Genomic DNA, 18597 nt, shown 5'->3' on the forward strand with positions numbered 1-18597 from the left:
GATAATTACAACTGTTTATTAGAGTAATCAACGTAGACAGAGCCATGGCAGCTCTCAGCCTGTGTGTGTGTGTGTGTGTGTGTGTGTGTGTGTGTGTGTGTGTGTGTGTCTGTGTGCGCGTGTGTGCGTGCGTGCGTACGTGCTCTTCAGGAGGAAATCAACTGCACACACACACACACACACACACACACACACACACACACACACACACACACAAAGTGTGTGCAGAGAGCAAACCATCGCTGAAAGCCTTCTTCTACAAACAAGTATGGACTTTGACAGTCAACACATACATCCGTGAAGAAATGGCTGATGGAAACAGGTAAGAAAAACCTCCACACATGCCTGGTTGTGCCTCATTTATCGGATCGTATGTTCACGTCAAGTTAACGTGAACGTTGTGAAATGGGGTCAAGAATTGAACTGTCACCAGCTAACGGTGGTCTTTTAGTAACGTTGACGTTACGTTACGGTAATTACGTAAGAACGTGGAACTAAACTTGCGAAAGACGTTTTAACCGATAAGTTGCTGTAGTTAGCAGCAACGCGAGTTAGCAGCTAACTAGCTAACAGTCCGTTAACTGTCACGTAGCATTTTGTGATATTTGAAGTTAACAATGAAATCTTTTTTTAAGTGCGTGTGAAGGAGGCTTCGTTGACACAGCCGTTCACGTGGATGTCAAGGTAGCATGCATCACCCATTACACCTATTACACGTCAGAGTGGTCGCTACGCTTATTGTGGTGTTAACTGAACTAATTCACGTCAGCTAAAACACTGGCAGCATTTATGAAAACGCACTTTTGCCTTGCAGTACTGTTCTTGAGTAGCAGCTAATGCTGTAGAGGTGAATTCACCGACCAAAGTACCGCTAATGTTATGAATCCGACTGTACGGTGACTGATGCCAGCCTGCTGCACGACGACGACCAGCCTGAGCTAGCATTTCTGCTCTGAAACAGGATTATTACGGCAAAGTGCTGAAGAATTCCGCGGACCTGAAGAGCAATGCCTGTGTGCCTCAGGCCAAACCCATCCCCGCCTTCATCCGCCAGGCTCTGAAGAAAGTGCACCCAGAAGTCAGCGCCAGGTCACTGGACTGTTGTCACACTGTGTTTGTTGCTTCAGATGTGTTTACACCGTAACAGTCACTGATCCACAGGTGCTTACAGTGGGTGTCCTTTGCCCGCAGGTACTATGGCTGTGGTCTGGTGGTGCCAGAGTGTTTGGAGGGCTGCAGGATACTGGACCTGGGCAGTGGAAGTGGAAGGGACTGCTACATGCTGAGTCAGCTGGTGGGCGAGAAGGGGCACGTCACTGGCATTGACATGACCAAGGACCAGGTGATGTACATGCATCAGCATCACATTATGGCAACAGTATGTTGCACAGTAAGCTGACAATGATGTATACAGAAAAATATAAATAGCTCCCCTGGGATTGTTGGTGAAGGCTGTCACAGTCTTGCAAACATCAGCTTTCCCAGACTGGACTTAGATCAACACAATTCTGCTCCCCAGTATGCACAAACTGCTTCAGACTCAAACTGTAGATCTTTAAATGCAACACTGTGCTCTCTTCTAGCTTGACGTGGCCAGGACACATGTGGACTATCACGTGAAAGAGTTTGGCTACAAGAAGCCCAATGTAAGCTTCGTCCAGGGCTACATTGAGGCCCTGACTGAAGCGGGTTTGGAAAAGAGCTCATTTGATATCATTATGTAAGAAGTAATTTACTCTCTTTGTTTTCTCATTTTATGCTTTTTAATTCTCAAGCAATGAAGTAGAAAATCTGATTTTTTTTCTGATTTTTTTTTTTTTTTTTTCCTGCTACAGTTCCAACTGCGTGGTGAATCTCTCTCCAGACAAGAAGAGAGTCCTGGCTGAAGCCTACAGCGTGCTCAAGGTACACTGCCTTTTAGTTGAGCTTTGGTCTCTCTTTACCATCTCATTGAACATGATAACAATGCTGTGACATAAGGAAAACCATAAATAAATGTGACTAGTCTAGCTTGCATTGATATTTGCTACATACATCCACTGTTGATTTTTAGGATGGAGGTGAGCTGTACTTCAGTGACGTCTACAGCAGTGGAAGACTAACAGAGGAAATTAAAAACCACAAAGTCCTGTGGGGTGCGTCAAATTAATATCCTACTACCATAAAACTCACAGACACATGCCAGAATATTGCAATGTAAATCCTCCTTGCAGGGGAGTGTCTTGGTGGAGCGCTCTGGTGGAAAGACCTGCTGCAATTGGCTGAAGAAGTGGGCTTCAGCCCACCCCGGCTGGTTGCAGCCAGCATCATCACGGTTGACAACAAAGTGCTGCAGGACATTCTGGGTTTGAGACTATTCTTAGTTATTTTATCATTTCTTTTCAACTAAATAATCTTCACTATGATTTTTAAGGATCAATTGTTCATTGTTCAGGGATATGTCATAAACACATTATAGGTTGTTGTTGAGATTGACTGATGCATTTCTTTATTCTTTCTTACCTGTTCTGGCAATACAGGTGACTTCAAGTTTGTCTCTGCCACATACCGCCTGTTCAAGGTACCTAAAGGCAACACCAAACCTTGTCAGGTCATATATAACGGGAGCATTACAGGGGTGGAGGACTGCTTCCAGTTTGACTGTCAATACACATTCAAGGTTGGCACATCTCACAGTCGAAGAACAACTCAATATATTCAGCTTATGCATTGTAGCAAATCATGTTAGATGTTTATGTATTTCACAGGTCAATAATGTGGTGGAGGTTGATGGAGAGGTGGCTACCATCCTGACCCAGTCCAGATTTAAGGAAGACTTTACTTTCCAACCACCGAGCCCCTCTGAGCCCTGTGGAGCCAAACCTAAGGTCAGCGTCGCAGCTTAATTCCGGGAAATATCTTTGTGTGATTTTCCTGTGAGCACTAGAGGTCAGTGTGTTGGTCGTATCTGTTTCAAGTGTGTGACACACCCAGAGAGCCCCACTGTCTAAAATGTGCACAGAGTCATACGCGCATGTGTGCACCAGGACGCATGCTGCAAGTTCTTACACACACAAACACTCACATACCCACTCAAACATACGTACACACACATCCACACGCACAAGGTCAAGCAGCTGTCTTGGAGTCATAACCAGACTGTGGAGTCATGCTGGGGAACCTTGAACAGGAAGGAATGTTCTCTTTTCAGCTAATGGAATGCCATCTTATCAGCGCTCGTGGACGTCCTGTGCACATACACACACATCTACAAACACCACTGTATGTTTTTCAATGACTATTGTAGCAATCACATATTATAATTTATTGTACTATTGAAGGGTTTTCTAGTTTGTTTTTTTGTTGTTTTGAAAATAGGTACATTTAAAATTTCAGTGATGTATCTAAATTGGTTACAGAGTTTAGCCTTTGGACTGCCCCTCTGACGTAAAATCAGACCCAAGATACTTTTTTCTAATCAACATGGCTAGTTGGTGATAATAGTAATAAAATGCCTTTGATCTTGTTCTTGAAAGAACAGCTACTTGAAATGCTAATTTAATGAACAACCAGTGTGTGATAAAAGAGACATGCATTTACAACCTCAGTGTACAACAATCTACAATATTCAACATAAGTGTTTAATGCTAGAAGTCAGAAAAAGTGAGAATGAACTTTTCTGAATGCCTTACAAACTGTTTTGCATGAAAGTATTATGGATGTAATACTTGAATAGAACTATATGTAGTAAACCCTTACTGATTTCTACCTTGTTATACTGCTTTTACAGGCAGGCATTGTGGATCCTTTCGAGCTGGTCCTTCAGCTGAAGAAACAAAGTCCGGGTTCAGCCACAGGGGGATGCTGCAGCACAAAGTCTGATACCTGCTGCAAATGATGGTGGGAAGAGCACTGAGAAACACAGGCCCATCGTCATTCTGTGCATAAATAATGAAATATGTTCAAATGTACAGACTTAAATTATGCCTTACGATGCAATGGCATCATGTTGTGTCTTATTAACTTTTTAAATGAGATTTCAGCAATTAAAAGGAATCACTTACACATAAACATGTGTCTTATTGATGTGACGTGCATACTTGCTGTCAATTCTTCAACTTGAATAACGTAAAAGACTGGAAAGGTTAATTTAATTTATTTGACTAAAAAACAATCCAAATGCCTACAGGTTAACAAACTTTTTAATCTTGAACAGTATTTGTGCCTTCTCCTTATATGGCTATTTGTCCCATGTGCGTACAATCGTAAAAATCTGAATTATGTAACCATGCCGTTTACACCTTCATCAGGACTTTTCCACCTTTGCTACCTGTGTTATAATACCTCATATTATATTGATTGGTTTATACATTATATTGACAGGTTTTGCATTAGTGTGAGCTTCGTATAAGTGTTTAAACTAATCAGTATTATTATGCAAATTTGTGTTATTTCTGTTTTGGGCAATTACATATTGACCTAATGATACATGTTTGAAGCTATAATGTGAATGATTTACACTAGTACTGAATGAGGTGACTTTAAGCCAAGAACAAGTCAGCAAACTATATAATTGATATGAAATAGGCCTTTTGTTCTTGTCACTGATAACTAGAATTCTTCTCTGAAACAATATGCACCCCATGGAGTCCACAGATAAATATGAGGGATCAAAAAGGAGTAAATAAAACAAATATATATGTTTCTTTTAAAAAGAAAAATAGGTTTAACAACATTTCTATAATCATGCTTTATCTCATGAAATACAGAATCATTTCTTCAGACCTCTTACAATTATTCAAATAGAGCAATCTGAGAAGATGTAGTTAGTTTCACGCCTGTAACAGTCTCAATATACATGTCACATGAAGTAGTATTTACTTCAGCATATTGTACTGCATTATGCTGTGCAGTAGCTCATGCCACTGTGTCTATCTTTATTGGTATGTATTTACAAGTATATTGTAGTCATATACAATCATCTTATCTCCTGTAGTAGGATGTATGTTTAAAAAAAAGTCATCATGATTCTTAACATGAGGTGCACTTGTTTTGGAATGTGATTCGCCAAGGAGGCTGCGCACGCCCCGCCCCCAGGCCAACAGCCTCTCCTGATTGGTCGCCGCCGTCGCCTGTCTCGGGGACATCAGGGGAGGCACGAGTTGGCCCATAAGCCTGCGCTCGCGAGTCATCAGTGTCGGACACGTAGTGGGAACGAGCAGGTCCCGATGCACAAGTCACGGCAACCCTCGGCGGAGATGAAGGCGGACTCCGATTGGCTCTGATTTTTAAAAGCCCTTTTCATTCAGGAGGTTGGTTGCCAATGGTTATCGATATGGCAGAGCCGTTATCCCAAGCGCCCACCGCTGCAAAAATGGCGTCACTTAACCGGGTCCGAGCTTTGGCGATGATTTTCTTAACTGTCACTGGCTGTTGTGTCACCCCGACAAGTGGCAAGGACGGGTCCGAGGAGACCGTCATCATAGGGCTCCGACTGGAGGACACGGACGACATTTCCTTCATGGATAGGGGCTACCTGCGGGTGAGTGAGCGCTCTCGGGTGAAATTACGGGTGTACGGGCTGAACATCAACAACGAGACCTGGTCCAAAATTTCTTTCACGGAACACGAGCGGAGCCGGACGGTAGGGAGCCTTGACAGCTCCTCGGGAGATAACCAGAGCCAAGAGGACTCGTCCGGCTTGCATCCCTGCGGCATTAGGACTTCGGATATAATTATATTGCCCAGCATCATCCTGAGTCGAAAAACGTCCGGAATAGTTGAAATTGAGGTCAAACCGCTGCGGAAGACGGAGAGGAGTAAGTCGTATTACCTTTGCATCGCCACCGCGACACCGGCCGTGGGCGGGATGCACGACCCCTGGACGGAGAACACCTGGATCTACCACGACGGGGACGACACCAAAGTGATCGTGGTGGAGGAGAAAAAGTTTCTGCTGCCCTTCTGGCTCCAGGTCATCTTCATCTCCATGTTGCTGTGCCTGTCCGGCATGTTCAGCGGGTTGAACCTGGGGCTCATGGCTCTGGACCCCATGGAGCTCCAGATAGTCCAGAACTGCGGCACGGAAAAGGAGAAGAATTACGCCAAAAAAATCGAGCCGGTCAGGAGCCAAGGGAATTACTTGCTTTGCTCGCTCCTGCTCGGCAACGTGTTGGTGAACACCACGCTGACCATCCTGCTGGATGACATCGCGGGGTCGGGGTTGATCGCGGTGGTCATGTCCACCATTGGAATAGTCATTTTTGGGGAGATCGTGCCCCAGGCCATCTGCTCCAGACACGGCCTCGCCGTCGGGGCCAACACCATATTCCTCACCAAGTTCTTCATGTTGCTCACTTTCCCCGCATCCTACCCGGTGAGCAAGCTGCTCGACTACCTCCTGGGACAGGAGATAGGCACCGTGTACAACCGGGAGAAGCTTCTGGAGATGCTGCGCGTCACGGACCCCTACAACGACCTGGTGAAGGAGGAGCTGAACATCATCCAGGGCGCGCTGGAGCTCAGGACTAAGACCGTGGAGGACGTGATGACGCCACTGAGAGATTGCTTTATGATCCCCGGGGATGGCACCCTCGACTTTAACACCATGTCCGAGATCATGAAGAGCGGCTACACGCGCATCCCAGTCTTCGAGGGCGAGAGGTCCAACATAGTGGATCTGCTCTTTGTCAAGGACCTGGCGTTTGTCGACCCGGATGATTGCACCCCTCTCAAAACCATCACTAAGTTTTACAGCCACCCGTTACATTTTGTGTTCAATGACACCAAGTTGGATGCAATGCTGGAGGAGTTTAAAAAAGGTGAGACAACTAGATAGAGTGCACTTACGTTCCTATTTATTAGAGTATGTTTGTAGTTATTATTCTGATGCCAAATGAAAAACTATCTACACAAGAGCGGCCTCCTCATTTTCAGTCCAATCTCTCTCCAGTCTCAAGTGTCAAAGGTCATTGCACTCGCTGGTTGGCCTTTCACCTGTCCACCTCTTGGATTTGGGAGTGTACAGGCGAATTTTAACTGTCCAAAACGTGATCCTCGGGAATAAAAGTGGGAGAAGAATTTAGTATGCTCTTGATTTCGCAAGAAATTCCAGGTAGTGAAGGGAAAAAAAGAGAAAGGGTTGTTTGGGCATTTCTTATCTGACCCGCCTCACAAAGCACTGAAGCAGCCTCATCGGTAGTGAGGCACTCTGGTCACTTCCTCTCCCGAGGAGGAGGAGGTGTCGTTATCTTCCTCCATCGCTTCCATTAAGTGTTAATGTTCACACGGTATCTCTCCTCCCCCCCCCCACCCTCTCTCTCTCTCTCTCTCTCTCTCTCTCTCTCTCTCTCTCTCTCTGTCTCTCTGATTTGTGAATGCATTAGGACATGTGGGAATGGTGCAACGGCAGGTTATCAGGTGGGGGCATCTTGTTTGAGAACCTGCTTAAATCCCTCTTTACCTCTCTTGTGCTTGCCTCTGAATGATGGTCACGATAACTCCTTTTGTCCAGCCCTGGAATGCAGTCGTGTGGATAATGAATAACAGCCTCTAACACCCTCGAGCCCCCCATGTGTTGTGTGTGTGTGAAATGTGTATGCGCCTGATGTTTACCTCACCCACGGTTTACCTGGCGTTTTGCATCGCCCTCCCCCTCTACGTTGTTGTCACCGACTAAGTTTTTCCTCACTGGATGTGTAGATTTGAGGCTAGTCTGTTTTATCTTTAGGCCCAGAGGTGCATCTTCAGTGATACGTTGGCACACCTGCATAGCAAATAATTCATCAATACTTAAATACAGGGGGAAAGCATGAGTGGTGCGTGGCGTTACTTTAAGAGGATTAATTGGGAGGAAAACAGAGCAAATCATTGAGCTCCATTACCAGAAATTAGTTGTAGTTCTCGATGCCAAATTAGCATTACATAATATACTAGTTTGGGAAGTTGTTTGTTTTTCATCACAGTTGACTATTTACAGACATGCACAAGCAGAAGGTCAGTTCCCTTCACCTTACTGATCTTTTTTTCAGACAAAGAAAGTTTGACAGAATATAAGTGTTACAAAAGAGCATTGTGACATGTTCTGGTACATAATTGCAACATTATCACCAACTACGATCCTTGCAGTATCTATTGCCTCACTTATTACACTGGACTATAAACATCTGATGGGTGACATGTTGCTTTTTAAGTGTTATGGCTGTTCTTGACCCCTGAGGCTGTGCTAGGGCTGAAAAGCAGACATCCTGCCACTTAAACCGAAAGCCAAAGAGCAACATCACATTGAATTGACACATATTAACACATTTGAGCTCCGCCAAAAACTACTAATAATAACTTCATTATTCTTAAATGAGCTGTCACAATACATAGTACAGTAATAATGCTAATCTTTCACAAAATTAACTATTAAATGAAGTGGAGCAAGTAATGGAGTGTGGAATAATATCTGAAAAAGTTGTAGAGCTAGTGTGGTAGACTTATAGTCCTACCACTACTAATATCATGTATGCAGGTCTCATCTGCTCTTTCACAGTATGTTCATCGTCATACTTCTGTTGGATTCAGGGCACAGGATGAAGTCAATTCAAACTCAGACGCATGTTTCACGACTAAATTAAAGTTCACTGATCAGCTTTTGTGCAAACTTGTGTTTGACAGTGAGCTTGGGCAGAAATGTGGGGTTCTTTACAATCAATGTGTCTACTTACCAGGTGTGCAGCATATTGTTATAGAATGACATCAAAACCTTTACTTATGATTTTCAGCGTATCCATTTTGGCCAAGTACTTTTGGCTCTAATACTAGTCTGCCTGTATTGTAACTGGTTACTCAAGTCAGTTTTTATTCAATGAACTCTGTGCGTTTCCTACTAAAAGACAAAGCACGGCATGTCCACATCATGTTGGCAACACGGTTCATATAGGCCCAGTCCGGGGGTCAGAGTGTTTCTGAGGATGGCTCCGCGCCAGAGGGAATTCGCCGTTAGCCTCTCATGGAAGTCGTAAGCAACTGTTGTAGGGAGGGCTGCAGGGTCAAAGTTTCCCGTCAATCTGGCTCTGGTCGCAGCACACACTCAGTTCAAAGTGCTTTGTATTGTAAGTCATTGTTAATTAATTTGATGCCGCTTGCAGAGCTGCATAGTCGTCGGAAGTCTGCTACGAAAACGAAAGACAAAAAACTTAAATTAGAGACTGTCGGAGTATTTGGTATGAACTTTCTGGTGACTTTCAGGTGTTTTACTCTTTGCAGTCTTGGATATGTAGAATATGCTTCAACACTCCACTCATAGAGTTATATCATTCGGTGTACAATCTACTCAGAGATCCCACTGGTTTAAAGTGTGAATTGTTTAATAGTGATGATGACAGAGCGTGAGCTTTTTAAGTGTAGTGGAAATAAAATGCTGATCCCGACCGTGAAACATTATGATTCCCCCGACTCGACCCAGACCCTAGGTTAGGGGTTACGGTGAGATTCATGCAGGAGCTTTTTAATCCAGGCAGACACCCCTCTGGAAACTTCTGACCTCTTCATTAATTGCTTTCCGTTTGCGATTGCAACAATTACTGTCATCCAGAGGCTGCTTGTCAAGCTGCAGGTTTAGCGGTTAATGAGTGGGTCAGTGTGTGTGCCATGTGGGACAAAAGCAAGCAGTTGAGTCAGAAACAGGAATTCAGATGCCCTTCTGACTTTGTGATATTCCTGAAAGTGAAAATGACTCACACACTCACCTCCATGCAGTGTAACCAGCCTTGTGAGATGAGAACGGTATCTGCTGTATGGATGTTTGGAGAGCTCAAATCAGGTTATGTGTGTTTTCTGCCCCTGGGCAAGGCAGGCCACTTGCCTTACTTGAATATGGGAGTCCAGAGGTTGACTGGAACTTGACCCAGCAAAGGCAAGAAAAATCTTTATCCCCAAGTGTCTCTCTGCTTTTCTAACAACAGACACGCAAACACTCTGTATTTCTCATCCACAACTAGTAAACGTGGTGTCGAAATTGATGTTGTTACTCTGCTTATTCCCTTAAAGCTATGTTAAAGCGTGTATGTTAACAGTTTTGTATGAGTAGTACCTTATAGCCCAGGGTATACATGCTCCACTGTTGGAGGGTAAGGACCCCAGTGTAAAAGAGCCTACATGAGGCCTGGCACGTCTTGAACTAGTTCCCTGATTGCTGCAATATAGGCCAATCTATGCTTAATTCAGATTCGGCAGCCTTCATGGTCTCTTTGCTCAGTGCTTTGTATTAAAGTGAAACTCTTTTCTCTGTCAGGCCGACAGAGAAAAGAGTTTGAAATACCGACAGAGGTTTTGCTTCAAATGCTGTTATTCTTCCTGGATGTTTGTGCAAAGCGTATCATAGCAAATGTCTAGAAATTGTGTGTGTTTGCCTGGTAACCCTTGGTGCTAATGCTGCAACAAGTGCTGGATTTAATGGCATCATGTTGGGAAGAACACTTAATGTTTCCTGATGAGGGACACCCCTTTGAACTCAGCAAGACTTCTCCTGCCAGCCGCTCAACTAATTACCTCAAATCAAAGGTTGTCTGCGTTTCACAATACTTTGTGTTACAGGAGGCGGCATTAGTAGTTGTAGTTTGTACTTTTTTCTGGAATGTCATTTTACAAACAGCATCGTTAACACATCAACACGCGTTAAAAAGCATGATATCTTCATTCATATAAATACTATCAATTGTGTTTCATGTTCATTGGTCCAGTCACGCATGCTGCCTTTTGAGACTTAAGTCTCACTAAATATTTAGTTTATGAAAATATACATATTCAACATAATTAGCACCTGTATAATTCAAGTAAATGTTTAATTTTTTGTAATGCAACCCTGGTGGTAACACTTTAGGAGAGGACTCTGTTGTACTCTTGACTTTTAATATAGAAGACTAACGATTGTTTTGCAGCTTTTAGCCCATTATACTACATATCATGAATACTTTATATAGTGCCAACTCGTTTTTTTCTTCTCCAAAGCACCGTTTCGCAGGGACTTGAAACTTTCTGGAAGTACTGTAGGTGATTCATCACAGCTAAAGTGTCTTTACTTTTTGTCACAGCACGTTAGCAAACAGTTTTCTATTCATAGTCAAGCCAATCTTTATGCATCCAGCAGACACACAGCGAGTTCAGGATTCAGTAAGAGTCATTTATTTCAATCACCTGTCAAATGTGAGCCATTAATAAATCCCTTTCTAAAACTCAGTTTCACACCAGAAGTTTATATCTGCCTCTTATTTTGCCAGTAGGTTCCACAGGAATAGTCTCTAACTATGTCTGTCTGCTGTTTGGTGTTGGGCATGTAGCGTCTGGTGTACACAAGCAAGGAGAGTTTTCAAAACGAACCCAAACAATTGTTCTGGCACCCCACAACAGAACTTTGACAAATAATTTAGGTGACAAAATGATTACTTTGCTGCATTTTGTCATCAAGCAGAATCCAAGTCGAGTTGAATGGAAACTAATGGTGGGTTTGCAGGGAGAATGCAATCTAAAACATTAAAGCAGGAGTGTAAAGTGTATGCTATGTGTAGTAAATGTTATACAACCAAAAAATACATTTGGAGTACAGGATGCTTTTGTTGAACATAGCAACATTGAAGGTTATATTTAAAATTCCACATGTGATGTAATCATCACATTTATTCAAAATTATGAGTTTCCAATTGCAGTGTGATATGTGAATGAGTGACTTCATGATTGACTTTTGCTGATTTAGATATTGTCTGGATTGAACTCTTGAGTTTGTTGTGTTAAAGACTGGCTTTTGAATTGGCCTACATTCTTCAGATTCTGGTACAACATGAAGTAGGCTTTTAAGACCCGATTAGTACAACAGTTGAGGAGTGTGAATCTAGGCACAGTGCATTCCCAAAGCCTGTCTGATCTGGCATTATGACTTTTACTTTACATGTATTTTCTCCTGGACACCCCCTATACTACGTATTTAACACAAAACCACCATGGGTTAACTGTTCGGTGACATGGCGGCTAAGGTGAAACGCTCGCTTTGTGCGTAGTCGAGTCGTCAGGTAGGACTGTACCATTATGGGATGCCACCCTACCTGCACAACTCCTGCTTATGTTGTTCGCTGTACAAACAGCGGTGTCAGTGTCAGCTTGCTATATTTAGCATTCGTCGGGAAATGCTTTAGCTCGCATCAATCTCTGCTCGCTTGGCAAACTAACAAAAGGTGCAATAGAAAAATACAAAGTGCTGCTGTCTTTAAAAAAAGTACAACAAGGTCCCTGTTGCATTGAAGATGACATATTCAGGAAACTTCACTTTGAAGAGCAAATTGAATGAATTTCTTTCATGGAAGACTTTTGATCCAAGCCTTTGTGATCTGGCCTTCTCGGCTCTGTATGGCAGTAGTGATGTATCAAAAGACTCCTTACAGTAGAGGTACAATGAGCTGAATGTCTGAGTGTCGACTGAAATAGAGCCAGTGAAGAATAAGTCCCATGTTATACCCCAAAAGTGATTCATCTGAGGTGCTTAATGCAACGTGTATACAGGTCTTTCAGTATTTCTCCGGCCTCTTTTGTGAAGAAATCTGTCCATTGAAATCACAACAGTGTAAAGTATGATCCAGATCGCACACATTTCTTCAGCACAGTTGCACATGTTGCTTCACATCTTTTCTTCTTAATAACTTCACTACTAGGCTCCTTAGAGGCTCACTTTATTTCTCGTAGCGTCTGTGATGATTCCTGAAGAAAGGCTTTGGTGGTTTTTTTGTTGTGGATGTAGTTAAGGAGCTCAGTCTCCTTCCAGCACATGTTGCCAAGGATCTGTAGCCATGCACTACTGAGGAAAATGTGTTATTACGCAATCCAGAATGCAACCACCCCCACGTTTCTTTTAATAAGCTGTTTCCCAAAACAGATCACACTGGACCAAGGCGTAAACAGATTATTTTGACTTTATAATTTACACGATAGGAGAACTATTACCATAACAGCAGACTAAGAAGTACTATATTTGCTTGTAAAGGAACAGGTTATTGCTTTTATCTAAATAAAAGCCAAATGAGTGTCAATGAGTTGTCTATATTGATCACAGTCCGGTTTCTTCCTTGGTTTTGTGGCCTCGAGCATTGTGACATGCTAGTTGATGTCCACAGTGCAGATTGAATGGTTCAAGGCAATCATTTAGATCTCAATTAACAATGCAATGAAAATGAATTCAAGACAATTCAGTCAGCGTTGTAAACATCCAACACTCTCTGCTAGGAGTACAAATTATTATATAATCTGTAAATCATCACGACCAGACTACAGACGCTCTTGTTGCGTTCAGCGGCAGATCTTGTCTCGCTAAAGGACATAAAATAAAAGTGCATTCACATTTTCTTTGTTTTGTAAATCTTTAAAAACTGTCATGAGTAACTCCTTTTGTGTCTGGGGAGAAGAAAAAGTCACAGACATGTTGTTTAGACTGCTATTACGTCTTTAAGATATTATCTTAGGAATTTGGGTGTTGTGCATTATGTAATTCTTATCAAATGAAGGGAAATTGCTGCTATTAGTGTCGCTGTATAATGATCAGGAGAGGGAGAAGAATGATGATAATGATGATGATCACGGTGTTTCAGTGAGGGCTGAAATGTGCAAATTTGTAAAGCTGCCTCTAAATATCAGGTTCTTTACAGTAACAGTCTGTCATGTTGCTGAAGTCACTGAGCTGCAGAGGTTCTGTGCAAAAGTGAAACAAGGAGGTAGTGAAACTTCATGAAAGTTATCCATTTTGATTCACTATCAAACACTGATCCTTGTACAGTGTAGAGCCGTCCATATTGTATTTATTCTTTAAACCAAGCGGCCTTTTTTTTCCCACAGATAGTTCCCTCTCCATTTGCAGCTATATGAATGCATCCACAGCTATATATCTATATAGTTTCGACTTACTTTGACTAGCGAAAGGAAAACTAAGGCCCTTTCAGGCTGTGCCTCAGAGGGGCAGAAAGCCCTCCAGCTTGGTCAGCCTAGTAACCAGGCTCTGTGCAGCACACTCAGGGAAGCAGAGCCACTTGCTTGTGCAGCGAGCAGTCCCATCCCCCTCCTCCCACATTCCCTCTCTCCCACTTCTCTCCATATTGTCCTCTTGCCCATTTCCCTCAGTGTTATAAATTACAAACGACACAAACCTCCAGGCCTAATGCCCTGCCATGGACGCCTTCCAAGCTGCACTTTTTGGAGAGCCAAGAGGCTGGCTTCATTGATAACACCGGGCACACTGTCCGTCTCTCCATTTACTTGCAGGAGGAAAAGCCCAAGACGGGCCCTTCACAGGCCCGAAAGACACCAGCGATGTTTAGAATCAGCTGATGGAGCCTACTTTCCTGAGGCTTCAGCAGCGCTAGTGTTTTATTTCAGCTGGCCATGTAAAACACATCAATAATAAATAAAACAACAAGAAGGATTGAGCATCAGCTTAGTCTTGCCCTTACAAGATGCACTAGGATGTCTTTGTTAATGAACATTCATGGTTTTAAGGAAACTAATCGCATCAGTTTGGGGGACAATCAGAAAATTCTTTGTACCACTTTTTTCTTTTGTGAGAAATTTGCACCAGTCAAAAGTCAACGGGTCATTCCCAAAAGTTCATGTGACCATTTCATGCCAAAGTACTATTAAAGGGGAAATCCACCAAAGAACACAATTGTTAATCCTCTCTATATTTAAATCTACAATTGCAAAAATGTAAACAATAACAGGGCAAACAAAAAAAAGATAGATATAATTAATACACTAAAAGTGTCATTTGTGTCAAAAGTGTCAAAGTGTTATTTGTTGAACTGAAAGTAGTACTTTCCACTGACATCACAGGCATAACAAAAGTTGCTTTTGCTGTTTTAATTTTTCAAATTGAAATCCACAGCTTCAGTTTTTATGTCACTGCTATCCAACTTTTACATGAAGCTCATTTTCATGTAACAGATCACATGAAAATGATGGGTGCTGGTCCTCAATTAAAATGTAACTCCATAAAGTGTCACATCAGCTTCTTTTATGACAGAATTCAGATGTTTTTTCTTACTTATGACGTCAGTGTAAACAGGGAAAAAGTAGCTGGAATACACTCCACTCAGATAGAAATCAGATTATGCAGCTTTGTTGTAAACTCGCAGACGCATTTTTGAACCGACCAGTTCTCTTAGTATGCCGGCCCCTTTTTTCCCTCTCTGGTGTCTCCCGGCGAACAGCAAGGGGGGAAACTGCTAGTAGAGCCCCACTATGGTCTGCAGGCCTCTGCCACTGCTCCAGCTGACCCTCCAGGCCCAGATCCAGCCTCCAAGCCTCAACCCCATCCACAGCTGACCCTCCAGCTTGAATTATTATTGCTGTCCTGTTTGAAACTATTGCAAATGGTGATTTTGGCTGGGCTCATACAGCATGCTAACAAGTTGGGTTTCGTGAGGATTAGGAAGTCTTAATGAGCTGATTTCTTGCTTCAGGTGACTTTTTTTTTTTTTTTAAATGTTTGTAGATCTCATCTTCATTGTTCAATATCGTTGGAATAGCTGTTCAACGCAAGGGCGAAAAGAGTTGTAACACATTTGAAGCCATGTGTTATTCTCATAAGTAATGGTTCATTAGTCATCAGTAGGGACTTTATGTTGAGAGAAATAGTGTTAATGGCTCTTTTAGAGTTACAAGGTAAATCTTTTCATTGTTTGAGCAGAATTATGTTATTAGGCTGTTGATTATATCTATGGTTAAAACCTTTCCCCTGTGGCTGCGTGGTGGTATTTGAATGAGCTCACACATGGATACATTGACAGACTTTATTATTGTATAATTAATTATCACTGGAAGGTTAATATTTCGATAAACCTTTACAGCTCTGTTACATAACTTGACTATTAACTTTATTGTTATTATGCCACTATGTCCCTTAAGCTGCAGTTATTGAAGGTGAGAACTATAATCACTTTCACTTCAGGAAGCTGATGATATTCAACCAGGGTAATGTTTCTTAGATTAAACCAATAGTGATATTTTACTGGAGTGCATATTTATATAAAAACAGCATCAAATTTACTCGTCTTGATTATGTATGTAGCCAGTCATGTAATACAAACATAGGATGCAGGATTCGTGTTTTCCTCAATAACTCACATTCTCAAAGCCTATTGCACAAAGCACGGGAGCTTTTTTATAGAGTACTTAGCTCATTCTAGCTTTAAGGATTTTGCCTCGGCTAATTGTTTTCATTGAGGTATTAATTATGAGTTTTAAAGCTTCAAGTACTTGCTGCCAAAAATGTGTGTTTTCAGGTGTTTCATTAGCCTGCGCTCTCCGTGTCACGAGTGAGTTAAGTTATTCGGCTGCAGCAGTGACGGTAAAGCCATGCGACGTATTACTGCTGCTGCTTATTGCGGCTGATGTTAGAAGTATTGTAAAAAACATTTACTTTTATTGTATATTTAATTTAACAAGATATTTCCCCCTTGAGGGTCAAGGAAGTCCTGTAAGACTGCAGCACAAAAAAAGGTTTATCCTAAAAGAACACACACTTAACTGCAATTATATGCTTGCATTTATATGGAACTTTTATCACACAAAAACACACACACACACACATGCACGCACACATCACAGGCGGCGATCGAATGGCCAAGACTGTGGACGATCCGCTCAAATAATCATCGGCTTACTGCACACAGAATTTCCTCCTTCTAATACACATACGCAAAGTTTTGTGTTGGATTAAACTTGAAACATATGTGTAAAATACAAATAGCATCGCGCTTAAAGTCCCATGAGAGCAGTAGGTGAAGTGTTTTTAAACACTATAATGTGAAGTATTCCAGAGTAAAACAGAATCGTGGGTCGAGGATAATTATTGGAGGGTTTAAGATTAAATCCCTGAAATTAGATTTAATTGCTGAAAAGCGGACGGGGCTTAGAACATGTGGCACGATACAGAGCTGTAGCCAACTGTTGGCCTCGACCTACACATCAGGAGGGGCGGATGTCTACCTGAGCAAGACATTGCTCAGGTACCACCTGAGCAAGACATTGCTCAGGTACTACCTGAGCAAGACATTGCTCAGGTAGACCTCAACCCCGCTCTTTGATAGCCAAGATCAGTCAAATCAATTGACTTTATGGATATGCTGCCAACCCCAAGATCATTAAGAAAAGGTGTCCATATTATCAAACAAATATTGTATTTTTGACATATTTGGCATATACTAAGAAATAATGCAAGAATTAACACAGGAACAATGGAAATGTATATTTTAATTCACCAATAGAAATAGTTAAACATTATGAAAATTCCATTACTTTCGTTCTGAGACCGAGGGGAGAGGATTGATATGAGTGTGTAGCTTTTACTGAGCAGCGGCCACTGTGACCACAAGTTGAAATTACAGGCTAATGACTGAATTTCATTTTTGCATTGTCAGATCCTTGTTTAGTTGTTAAAACCCAATGAAATGTTTATCTGCATCATTAAAACAAAAATGTGGCAAAACAAAAAATAATAATTTCACTATTTTCTGCACTGGCTACTTTTTTTTGACACATGTGCCCATTCATTTTGTGCGGCTTTTCAGCTACCATGTGTGTTGTCTTTTGTGTGTGTCTTCTTATTGAACAAATGAGATAGAAGCATGGCAAGTTTAAGATGTATTGAACTGTGGGCCGAGACGGGCTCACTCATTTCCCTCGCTTCCAGTCTAAATCCAGAGTAAGGCCGAATACCTCATGCCGGGTCCGTATTCAGTGCACCGCATTCCCTTATATGCATTCCCTTATATAATATTATTATAATCTGAAAGTAATGTTTTTAGCATACCACATGTTTAAAGGGAAGGTTGGTTGTGCTGAGAAAAAGAGGACAATTTAAAAAAAAAGCATCCAACAGAAAAAAAACAGCCCAGTGTTGCCAACTCTTTTCCAATGAAAGTTAGCAGCATCCAAAAGTCCCTAAATCTAGCAAGAAAGTCGCCATGTCGCCAACACTGACAGCCCTTTCCTTCAGGAATCCCCCCACAGCTACTCCTGCTAAAATGATCACTATGAATGTAAACAAACATGACTATTGTTGGTAAATGGACCTGTTCTTGGAAAGTACTTTTCTAGTCTTCCTATGACTCGAAGCGTTTTCCAACTACTTGTCATCATTCACCCATTTACACACAGATGGGAGGGGCTAAGCTGCCACCTGCCCATCAGGACTAGCTAACATTCATACACGTTCATACACCGTAGGCACAGCTACGGGAGCAATTTTTAGGTTAATTCCCTTCCCAAGGACACATCGTAGGACAGGTAGGTGGGTAGACTGTCCAATTATTACATTCGGGGCAAACTAAAGGATTGGATTGGTTTATTACAGACCTGCGATAGCCACAATTACCAGATATTCTTGAGTATTGGATTCATTGATTGCTGTCAAAATTGAATGAGAATTTCAACAAGAATATTACCAACCCTATCTTTAATGATTCAAAGTGCAACAGACTGCAGTTGCACATTTTTACTTGTAGTCCAGGCTCTTGCGTGGACCTCGGAAGAAGTCATTGTCAAGGAGAGTATGCTAACATCTGCTTGTGTAGAAATATACTATATGCAGCCAAACTT

At 42.1% G+C, this 18597-nt stretch overlaps 2 protein-coding genes across 5 annotated transcripts in view; both read left to right on the forward strand.

The window, feature by feature from the left end:
• Window positions 1-183: 183 nt before the first annotated feature.
• LOC137795152 (arsenite methyltransferase-like) lies at window positions 184-4052 on the forward strand. Its single transcript, XM_068592464.1, has 11 exons — window positions 184-322; window positions 636-684; window positions 962-1089; window positions 1192-1342; window positions 1584-1720; window positions 1836-1905; window positions 2054-2135; window positions 2214-2345; window positions 2520-2659; window positions 2748-2867; window positions 3770-4052. Exons 1-11 carry the CDS (start codon window positions 306-308, stop codon window positions 3875-3877), a joined length of 1134 nt encoding a protein of 377 aa, XP_068448565.1. The 5' UTR covers window positions 184-305; the 3' UTR covers window positions 3878-4052.
• Window positions 4053-5098: 1046 nt separating this feature from the next.
• The window catches only part of LOC137795169 (metal transporter CNNM2-like), a 33206-nt gene continuing 19707 nt past the window's right edge, over window positions 5099-18597 (forward strand). For 3 of the 4 annotated variants that reach the window (XR_011078377.1, XM_068592492.1, XM_068592493.1), the window contains exon 1: window positions 5099-6800. Coding sequence is in view for 3 of the 4 variants with exons in the window: in XM_068592492.1 (XP_068448593.1) it covers window positions 5303-6800 (1498 nt within the window). In the remaining variant the exon portion in view is untranslated. Of the gene's footprint in view, window positions 6801-14262; window positions 14392-18597 lie in introns of those variants that run through there. The other variant, XM_068592494.1, reaches the window with a different exon arrangement.

The sequence above is a fragment of the Clinocottus analis genome, unplaced genomic scaffold, assembly GCF_023055335.1.
Source record: "Clinocottus analis isolate CAN_PGR_092001 unplaced genomic scaffold, fCliAna1.0.p SCAF_27, whole genome shotgun sequence".
NCBI lineage: Eukaryota > Metazoa > Chordata > Actinopteri > Perciformes > Cottidae > Clinocottus > Clinocottus analis.